An 11200-nucleotide genomic window follows, 5' to 3' on the forward strand; every position below is an offset into this window, starting at 1 on the left:
AGGGGAGAAAGGTAATACTGATGCGTAGTTTTCATGCCACAGCACTGGAAACATTCCGCTCCTTGATCCTATCAACAGATTGGTCATGTGTGTTTGAAAAGCAAGACCCAAATGCGGCGTACGATTTGTTCTTTGAAAAAAATGATCCACTGTTATGACCAAGCGTTTCCGTTAAAACCACGCTACCGAAGGAATAGGAAGATACGCAAACCTTGGATAAATGCTCACTTGTTAAAAATGATAATAAGAAAGAACAAACTGTACCACCAGTTTGTAAAATGTAGAAGTGCTGATCTGTTTAGCGACTTTAGGAAATTTAGAAATAAGGTGAATGCTGAACTGAAGCAAGCAAAAATTATGTACTACGCACAATTATTTGATAAAATAAAGAATGACCCTAGGAAAGTTTGGAATGAAGTCAGAGACCTGAATGCCATGAAAACAAAGAGCACTGACATCAGCATAAAGACACCCACGTACTGTACACCCACGGGAGTGTTGACTGGTACAGAGGCAGCAGCTGCTTTAAATGAATAGTATTTTGTTTCTAGCGCCCAGTATCCTGACAAGGAGGAACACACGACCACACCTATCGTGAACAGTTCCAGCCTCTCTAACTCGATGATACTTACACCTGTTACACCTACTGAAGTTGCTCAACTACTCCTCAAAGTGAAAAACAATGTTTCTGCTGGGCATGATGATGTCAAACCAGAACCAATGAAATATATTGCGGATATTATCGCACCCGTTTTAGTTCATATCATAAACAGAATGTTTGAAAGCGGTATATTTCCCGATGTTTTAAAAATAGCCCGAGTGTGTCCTATCCACAAAGGTGGGAATAAACATTTAATGACAAATTACCGGCCCATTTCTGTCTTACCTGTCTTATCAAAGGTGTTTGAGAGTGCCTTAAACGTTAGAATGCAGAAATTCTTTAATAAATACAACGTAATCAGTGACATGCAGTACGGTTTTCAAAAAAACAAATCTTGTGAAGGAGCGCTTCTTAATATTAAACATGAAATAATATCGAATATTGAAAATCGAATGTATACATTAGGTCTATTTGTTGATCTCAGAAAAGCATTTGATTTGGTTTGCCACAACTTATTAATTGATAAGCTGGAAAAGTATGGTGTACGGGGAAACGCACTCAAACTTTTACGTAATTACCTAACAAACCGATATCAATATGTCAGCATAAATAACGACGTTTCGACTTACGCTGAAATCACTACGGGTGTCCCACAAGGTTCAATACTTGGACCTCTGATGTTCATCATGTATATCAATGACTTGTGTGATATCCCTGAGTCGCCACAATTAGTTATGTACGCGGACGATACGAACATTTTCTTTAAAGCTGCCACTATCCCAGATCTCGAGTTAAAAGTAAACAACTATATGAAGCAACTCTCTTCCTGGTTACGACAGAATAAATTACAAATGAACACTTCCAAAACAAAATATATGATATTTGCCCCAATTAATAAACCGCGAAACTGCAACGCAACTATTGTTTTCGATGATAGAATAATCGAGCAGGTGAAATGTCAAAAATTTTTAGGAGTGTGGTTTCAGGAAGATTTGGCCTGGAACATGCATGTCGAGAAAACTGTAACAGAATTAAGTAAAACTGTTGGTTGCTTATACAGATTAAGTGCTCTGGTTCCTCCTTGGCTGAAAATTTCGTTGTATTACGCTCTATTTTACTCCCGACTAACTTACTGCATATTAATTTGGGGCACTACCACACAAAAAAATTATAAGCTGATTGTACTGCAAAAAAGAGTCCTACGGGCATTTGAGGGTTATCGTGGACCTTTAGAAAACTTTAGAACGCAGCCTGTTTTTATAAAGTACTCTATGTTAAAGGCAAATCAAGTGTACTATTACAAGTTAATCAAACAAAACAGGACACATTACATCATGGATGCACCCACCAACCCGCACTACAGCTTACGGCAACATCATTTGAGAAAACCAAAAATAAGAACGAATTACGGGAAACAGTTAATATGTTACCAAGCACCTTCACTAATCAATAGAATACACGAATTTCACGACGAAGTTATGGAAGTGTCAAATGAATTATTCAAAACATTGCTCATTTCACACAATATTGAGTTTGTCTGACAAAGCTGGTGTGTGTATTATCAATTTCCTTGTCTAAATTGCAAATTTTGGTTGTTGACTGGGGCAAAAAATGACCTATCAGTGTATTATGTAGTTCTTTTTGTTTTGTTTTCTTCTCGCGACTCGAGTATTTTCTACGTTTTTGTACACATGTCGTTTTCATTTCGTGACTGTTTTAGTTGAATCTGTATGTACAGAATATTTTTTTATTGACTTGTGTGCTACGTACGGCCTGCGTGCCGAACTGTCGTAGGAGCAGAAGCCTTTGTCAGGCCACATGGCCTTTAGCTTCTGCTTCCTTTCTGTTGTAAACAGAAGAAATAAAGTCAAATCAATTCAATTCAAAAATCTGAAGGGGTCACTTTCAATCGGACGTTGACTGTGTTTTACAGCGAAAGCTGTTATGAGATCATTTCAGCGGCCGTTTTTGGCGCCGTAGTTGTCCGCCACCGCCGCCGCCGCCGGTGTCCGTCCAGTATCGCTCGAAATAAGAAAAAGAACGAAGAAAAAAATTCCAGGATGGAACGAGGTTCGAACCTGGGCCCTCTGCGTGGGAGCCCAGTATTCAACCTTTGAGCCATGCCGGTGCTTGAAACTGCTTTGCAAAAAGGTCCTATACAGGCTTCATGTCGGGAAAGAACCACATGTCATTAGCATATGCAATATAGCGTGGTAGAAGAGTAAAATAAGCACCAAGCGTCGCACAACACAAGTTCTGTAACCAGGCGTCACACAATGTGAATTGCGCAACGAGTAGGTTGTTGAATGCTTCCAACCCATTACAAAGGGTTCTGCCATAATTCTTCATCAACATCAGGCATAGCATCAACAAAGTGCGCATAATGCCTTACATGCGTTTAGCAGGTGCCACGGCTCTCCGTAGAATGGTGAAAAATGGCACAGTGCCTGCTGCCCTACTTCTAAAAAATTACAATGATTTATAGTGCAGTGGGTTCCTCGCAAGTGCACTTGTATTGGTTGCCAAGGAAGCCCATAAGCGCATGATCTATTTCCTTGGGGTCTCAGTAAAGTTCTTCGCCCCCCCCCCCCCCTCCGTCTCCCTTCCACGTCAACGTATGCTATACAGCATGACGGGAGAGGGAAGTAGCGACCGGGCGTCACCCAATGCAAATTACATAACTGGTGGGCCGTTTATAGCTTCCAACCCATTACAAAGGGCTGAGCCAGAATTCGTCATCAGTTGTCGCGTCAACAAAGTGCACGTAATGCCTTACAGACGCAGAATGACGCAAGTGCACATAATGCCTCGCTTCTCCGCAGAATGACGAATAATGGCTTAGTAGGTGCTTCCCAACTTCACAAAAATTGTGATTTATGGCGTAGTGGGTACCTTTCTAGTGTACTTGTATTGTAGACCCAAGAGAGCTAGCTTACAATGGGCTCTAGAAACGCCGCTCTTCCAGCTTTTGCTGTGACTGCGCTGCGGTTTCAGCGCAGGCCTGGCGTTTTTTTGGGAAGTTCGAATAGTAAAATTCCAGTGCGAATCATTCGAATAGCAAACCCTATTAGAAAAATATTCGAAATTTCGAATATTCACACACCCCTAATAAGTACACAAGTGGCTTTTGCGTTTCTCTCTTCATTGATTTTCAGCCACAGGACCAAGAATCCAACCTAAGGCCTCGCGCTTAGCAGTTCAACGCCACAGCTGCTAAGCTGCTGTGGTGGGTTCACTCTTCATTTCTAATGTGTTGGACTGGTTCTCTTAATGTGAACTTACACGAACCAGCCCAACGTAATGAAGTTGTACAAAGTTGTGGAACCGCAAGCACTCCAGCATGTTGCAGTTATGTATGCCCTGTATTTCATAGCCACCGGAAACTCGAACACCTTTTTAGGTCAAGTGGATATGAATAGCTGGTTGCTTTTCCACGCTAGAAAGCAGGATGTTAGAAATCATAGTGAAAAATCATGCCAATGTTTAAGGCCTACAGTCGCTGAAAACAGCCAATCGCGACAGAATCGCAGTTTTAAGACTATTATCTTTGTGTAGGCCATTGCAAAATTATTGTTGTGCAAATTAAATGATTCACACAGAGTCAAACCTATCAAGACTTGCACAAGGAGAGCTGATAATGACTGTAATCAACTGTCTGAGCTAATTAATAATATGAGTGACTTTTACAGCTAATTTTACATATGAGTGACTTTTGTGTATCAGCCATTTTTTTTCCCCTGCCTGAATAAGCAGCCTCAGTGTTGAGACCTCAGCCCTCGGTAAATGCAGACCGCTGTGTATCTCGCTGCCACCAGCAGTTAAAGTAACACATATACAAAGTGCAAACATAAATTATGGATTCAGTATCAGCTCAATACACTCTGCCCAATCAATTTTCACGTGAGTTGCAGCTGATCCAGGCGAGATAGATGTACATGATCACAGATGGCCATAAGACCATCTTTATATAAAATGGATGCTCCTTTTTATTTATTTCAACATATTGCAACAAAAAAAATGGGTTATTGCAGAAGTAGGCCAAAAGAAACATTGCAAAGGACGCAGCTATCCCGAAAATTCTCAGTTAGTGATAAACCACTCAAGTCAGCAAGCGTCACTGTACATATGTCATTTATATCACTTCGTGACTACAGTGCTTGTCACAAACGTTGTTGCTCACTTCTTCCTTACTTCTCAGGCTCATCGGGAATTCCTTCAAGTCCCTATAAACAAACAAAAATGCGAAAATCATCTCTGCACCTTGAAACATGAGGAAGAGTAAAGAAAAACAAGCACCATGTATAGTGAGTACGAGAATGCAGGGACAAAAGATGAGGACACAGGGAAGGCTGGAAATGAATAAGACATGCTTGCAGGTCCTTCCCACTTTTCTGCTACCATACCGCAATTTTTTTTTGCTGAAAATCACTACCATGATGTAGGTCATGTAGAATGGAATACGATTACAATGCTGCCGGAAAAAGCATCCATGCCGGTAGTTTGTTGAAATCATAGTTTGTAACACAAGAAAGCACACGCACACAAGGCCTGCATTCACATGAAACGGTGTATTAGAAAGCACACAACATAACCACAATTATATCGTGGAGGTGGCCTTTCTGGAGAAAAAGAAAAAAAATATTGCCGCAGTTACTATGCAACTGTGGCAGATAGCAAACACAGCTGAAGGCTCTAAGCAAATGTGCAAATATCAATAAGCAAAGGATCAGTGGATTTAACACGGTGTCAAGAGAAGCCTAATTTGATGCTTACCCAAATGTTAAAAAATGCTATGCAACTCTAATGATAATTATACAAATTTAAAATGGAACAAATGCAATGAAATGTTTATGCCATTTTAAGACTACCGGCACGAATGAAGTGCTTATCAGACGTACCATGCTTAGAAAGCACTTATTGAGCCATTAGAAAGTAATACCTGATGCAAAACATTTGTGAAAAACAATGAATGATGTGATGCTGGAACACGATGACATACTGATGTTGCCGACAAACCAACAGCCATGTATTCAAGTAGACAAAAGTATTCAAGCCATGTACAGTGCTCGTCAAAAATATTCACGCTATGCTGCCTGCAACCAGTAGGGTGACTACAGGATTAAAGAAATTCTGGGGCTCAAGTGCCAAAACCACAATATGATTATGAGGCACACCACTGTGTTGGACAATGGGTTAGTTCCGACCGCGATGGGTTCTTTAATGTGTCGCTAAATGTAAGGACACTGATGTTTTTGCCTTTTGCCCACATCGAAGTGAGGCCACAGCATAGGTTGGAAAAAAATGTGGAGCTCCCTCAGACTCACTCATGAAGTATATTTCGCCCTTAGGGCTCATTTGCACTCAGACTCACCATAGTTTTCCTCAACCGGACTCACCCGGACTCAGACTCACCTAAACATTTTCTCAACTGCGCTCACTCGGACTCAAACTCACCAAAATATTACTCACTCTGACTCAGACTCAAGGTTCGATCTAGTCTGGGTGAGTCTAAGTGAGACGACTCATGAGTCCGTCAATGTGTAATTAGTTTTTTCGACAGTGGTGTCAATGCTCTTTAACACCAATATCTTGTATAATCGGTACTCTATTTGGCGCCTTTTGATCTCGTACCTACAAATACAAGTTACCAGTGGTTGAAATCTATTAACACTGTTTTCATTGAAAGAGATGACTCACACGAGATATTTTTATCAAGAACTGCTTGCGAAGGAGTTTGCGGGAGGGGCGGGGATAATGTCAGAACTCACGCCTCTGATCAATAAATATGTAGCTGGCGCATGAATGCTAGTGCGTTGAAGTATGTGTGAGTAGACGTGAGCATAAATGTGAGTCGACATGAGGCTGATAGTAATGCTAAAGTTGAGATAGGATCATAGGTCGGCAAAAAAATCTGGAGCTTACTCAGACTCACTCAAGAAATATACTTGATGCTTAGGGCTCACTCGGACTCAGACTCACCAAAATTTTCCTCAACGGGACTCATTTGGTCCCAGACTCACCAGAATATTCCTCAACCAGATTAACTCGGACTCAAACTCACTAAAATTTTTTTCACCAGAACTCAGACTCATGGCTCGATCCGAGCCTGAGTGAGCCCGAGTGAGCTTGCCGACCTAAGGGCCACAGTAGTCAGAAATTGAACCTGTGACGTTGTGATTCAGTACATTTTTATCAGTAGGCATGCATGTATGAGTGTAGGAAGAATTTTGTCCCGTGCAGGGCAAACCCGTGTTGCATTGCAGTGGTGGAGCGCTGGTTGGATTTTAGGGGCAGGTGCTTGATAAGGGGGAAGGGGGGCAAGTGTCCCCTTTGCACCCCCTACTGATGCCCATGTAGATGTGCGCTCCAATTTTAAACTGTACTTCACAAAGCATCGATTTTCTTGCTCTGCTCGACTATTCTTTCGAGCTTTGGCTTCCATGTGTTTATTGTATGCTCTGCCCTCATTTTGCTTGTGTATGAGCCCACGTCTGTGCTTCACTGCCCACCACAACAGACCTCTACAGCTTGCGCAATCTTGGGGATGGACACACCATGCAATGCAGCAGCCAGCACCCACAATGTAGGGGTGAAGCACAGAAAGCCTCATTTCATATTTGTGAGCAACCATTGGTCGGATCATGATTGTGTCAAGTAAGATCTGTGTGCTGTTAAGGCTGCCAAGCTGCCTTTTGCGTGCACAGTGCAACTGTGCACGCAAAAGACAGCTGCAATGATGAAATAACGAGAAAGAAATTATGACACTGCCATCACAAAAGTATCTGGAATAACAACACAGGAATGACAATTATGGCGTGGCAACACGGATATTGCACTGATAGGAATAGATGCTCTAACAAACTATCAGAACTTGTGGCACCAAGGAAACAAATCTGGGTGCATAATGACAGTGAAGTGATTATGTTACAAGAATGGCGGCATCGTGAGGGCACAACATGATGCGATGATGACAGAACAGTGACAACATATTATAACAAAGAATGAATAAAGGCAAGGAAATTGCAATGGAAACAAATTTGTGCAATGCTTCATTGGCCACTGCACTACTATATATAGACTAAAGAAAATCACAGTAACCAGCCCTGAAGTTTTGCAAACATTGCTTCAAGAGCACATGTCCCTCTATAATTTATAACTACTTTTGCAGTTAAGCTGCTGTTTCAGAAGACATGACATAGCTCCCCGGACCCCTGCCAACTAGCCCAACATGACAGTAATGCAACATCAGATATTTAAGCTACAGTAAATAATTAGCTACCTTCAGAATGGCATTGTACATGTGTTGTTGCATGTAGGCAAGTAATATCTGACACGGGTAGAGTCGGGGAGAGTAATATTTTACTCGGGCAGAGAATAGGCACTGGACCCAAGGCAGAAAAATGAAGCATTAGTAACATTTATGTGCTATTTTTTAAGTCTTGCCCCTTTATTGGAATGTGTACTTTAAAGTACAAAACACCACCCCACTTGAGTTCCCGTTATAGGATAGAACATGCAACCATCTACACCTATAGTCAGCTGCAGCCAACCACAACGTATGAAGTTCAGAGAGGGCCCGCCCAGATGACCAAAGCATGGCATCTCCCCAGTGACTAGAGAAATAGTCCCATTCATGCAATTGGAAATGTTCTCCACAGGCCATCAACTCGCTCAAGCTTCCATTCTTATACTCATGATATCAGTCTGTAGTGCATGCCCATTGGTGCAGGCTTGTGTGCCTCCGCAGGAGAAAATGCCACAGCCTTCTAAAGTAGCAGCCAACTATACATTGCACGCTGGTTCAATCACCATATGCTATTTTAACATGAGACAATGCAATACATGAAAGCATCCCAGCCCCACCATGCACACAGCACGGCTGTTTTTCGACATACAAGAAGCGTAAATATGCAACACTGAGAAGTACTTACGATGGTCTTGTATATACTCCCACTCAGCCGCTCGTCCCGCATGCAGTCCTCCCGATCTTTCACATTGTACAAGATTCGCCTGTAAGGCTGGAAAGGCCAAGTACAAAATGTAGCAGACCATAATTTTACGTCTGGGGCCACAAACACATTCAAAAAGCTTGTCAAAAGGAGACATGGCAAACAACTGCACCAAACCACAGCCACAATAGATAAAAATTTTAAAACAGATAAAGCCTAGGGTTTTACATGCCAAAGCCATGTTATGATTATGAAGCATGCCAGAGTGGGGGACTCCAAATTAATGTTGATCACCCAGGCCTCTAACGTGGGCCTAAATGTAAATACACAAGTGTTCTTGCATTCCGCCCCTATTGAAATGTAGCCACTGTGGCTCACAGTCGACCATAGCATACAACACATTACCTGCTAAGACCATGGCAGGTAAACACTTGAAATAAATTTTAGGGCTTTACATGCCAAAGCCATATACATATGATATGATTATGAGGCCCAATGTAGTTGGGGAATCAGGGTTAACTTCAACAACCTGGAGTTTAAACACGTACCTAAATTTAAATACCCAGGCGTTTTTGCACTTTGCCCCTTTGAGGCTGTCATGGCAGAAAATTGTACATGCAACCTTGTGCTAAGCAGCATAACACCACAGTCGCTAAGCTACCGTGACAGACGAGGTCATGAGAAGCGACAGAATAAAAATGGGTAGAAGCACATACAGCAGCCATTACCAAGTCATGACTGACAGCTCACTGCTATTCCTGAAAGGTGTACAACTGAGACGTGCCTGAAGGGCTTAACACGGTAACAGAGTTAGTTTTTGGGCACTCAGCAGCAGCAGTTATATTTTGACACGTCACACTTTCCGGCATCGCTGTATGAGACAACTGATCTTTGGGATAAACGGTGCTTTCCGTTTACAAGTGACGGCAATGGTTAGATGTAAGCTTCATAAACGACGTGCTGTTTTAAAGTTCGAGGAGCGTTTTTCCTCTGAGACATCGAATCAACAACTCTGTGGAGTTCCTGCCACGGATGAAAACTTTCGAGCCATCAGTAAAGCTTTAATCCCAATTTCAATTTGTGAGCAAGTACTTCTTATTCCTCGGAATGCTCGGCTTCTAGGACAGGCTTCAAGGAATCCTTGAAGGACAGTGCAACATTTGCCCGCTCTCTCTGCCAGATCCTCTTCACGAAACAGAGGAGGAATGAGCCAACTGACGCCCAATTATGATTGCTCCTCAAAGTGTACTAGCACAACACTAGAATGAGCTCGCTTCTTGATCTCCACCTCGTATTGTTCGAGTTATTTTTCAAAGCGACAATAGCACCGAATGCCTCAGCTTCTAGGCTGCTTATGTTAGCACAATAAAATTATGCCCAGCTATACAGGAATGTCTTGCACCTCTTAAGTTCCACAAACTTGATACTAAGTTGCTAAGTGCAGCTTGACATCATATTTAGTCCAAATACGCATGCTTGCTGCGAATGACTAGATGGCGCACCAATTTAGCACGAGCTTGTTACTCTGCATGGCGCGTTGTAGAGACGAATCATAGCCAATGGGCGACATACTTTGCTTTGCAGCTCCGAGACGACCCCATTTACGTAAAAAAATAGCACTTAGCTAGCACAAAACACTGAATCTCAGGTAGAAATAACGTCAAGCGAGCAAGCTATCTCGTGGCGAGCCGCCACACCGAATTAGGTGTTTATTCCTGCATGGCTGCGTGGGCCTCACATAACAATCCGCATATGCGAGAGTTCATTGAAAGTTCCTAGACGCGCATTAGCGCAGAAGTGGTGTTAGAAACCTGCACGCCTGACTGGAACATATCCGATGGTAGCGGAAGCATGCAGCAGCGATGCGTTCGATCCATCAAGGTAACTCCACCTTCAGCAGACATTTCTTCGTTATTTTTTTTTTTCTGCAAACTTCCCATCAAGGCGTTGCTACGTGCCGCGAGATAAATGAAAGCACTCGTGGGCTGAAAAACTTGCGCCAAGTTCCATAACCCAAAGGTCACCGGTGCACTTACTAACCTTTCCGTCGAAAAGCCAAGACAATGGCTTAGCGGTAAGATTTGGAATTGACATCAGAACGCCGATGATGGCAACAGAGGGCAGTATTTCGTACCACATGGTTAAAAATGCAGCGTTTAAATGAAATTCGACGAAATCTAAAGGAAGAAACCACGGCCTTAGCCGTTCAGCTTCGCTAGGGTGCTTCGCCGCACAGCACAAGCAACGACACGAAGACCTCAAGCGGTCGTTTAGTACAAGCAGTACAAGTTCTAAAAATTTTAAGTCTTTACGGCTTGCAGGTGTTTTCTGGCTTTCACAGTTAAGAAATCAATAAAAAACTCAGAATTTAATTAACACTTAGCGACAAATAGAACAAAATAATTTTTAAACGTAATAGTTTCGGTTTTGAGTGTGGCGACTCGCTTAGCCAATGGGGTCCACTTCGGACATTCCTTGCAATCAGCATTTAAAATAGCTTGCACGTGACGTGATGTTTTGATCGCTGTTTTGATTGTGGTGAAGCGTTAATTGGGTTAACTGACGCACAGCTACCTAACGTAAAATCGTGACTAGACGCGCTTGCAGCGACTTGCTGTTTCCGTGTCTCTTCAAAAAAAGGGCTAGGTCG

The 11200-nt window shown here is 42.4% G+C and overlaps 1 protein-coding gene across 1 annotated transcript; it reads right to left on the reverse strand.

The window, feature by feature from the left end:
• Window positions 1-4715: 4715 nt before the first annotated feature.
• LOC119387678 (NADH dehydrogenase [ubiquinone] 1 alpha subcomplex subunit 1) lies at window positions 4716-10827 on the reverse strand. Its single transcript, XM_037655142.2, has 3 exons — window positions 10591-10827; window positions 8533-8619; window positions 4716-4824 (listed from the first exon to the last, which is right to left on the reverse strand). Exons 1-3 carry the CDS (start codon window positions 10687-10689, stop codon window positions 4789-4791), a joined length of 222 nt encoding a protein of 73 aa, XP_037511070.1. The 5' UTR covers window positions 10690-10827; the 3' UTR covers window positions 4716-4788.
• Between the last annotated feature and the right edge of the window lie 373 nt (window positions 10828-11200).

Source organism: Rhipicephalus sanguineus, chromosome 3, assembly GCF_013339695.2.
Source record: "Rhipicephalus sanguineus isolate Rsan-2018 chromosome 3, BIME_Rsan_1.4, whole genome shotgun sequence".
NCBI lineage: Eukaryota > Metazoa > Arthropoda > Arachnida > Ixodida > Ixodidae > Rhipicephalus > Rhipicephalus sanguineus.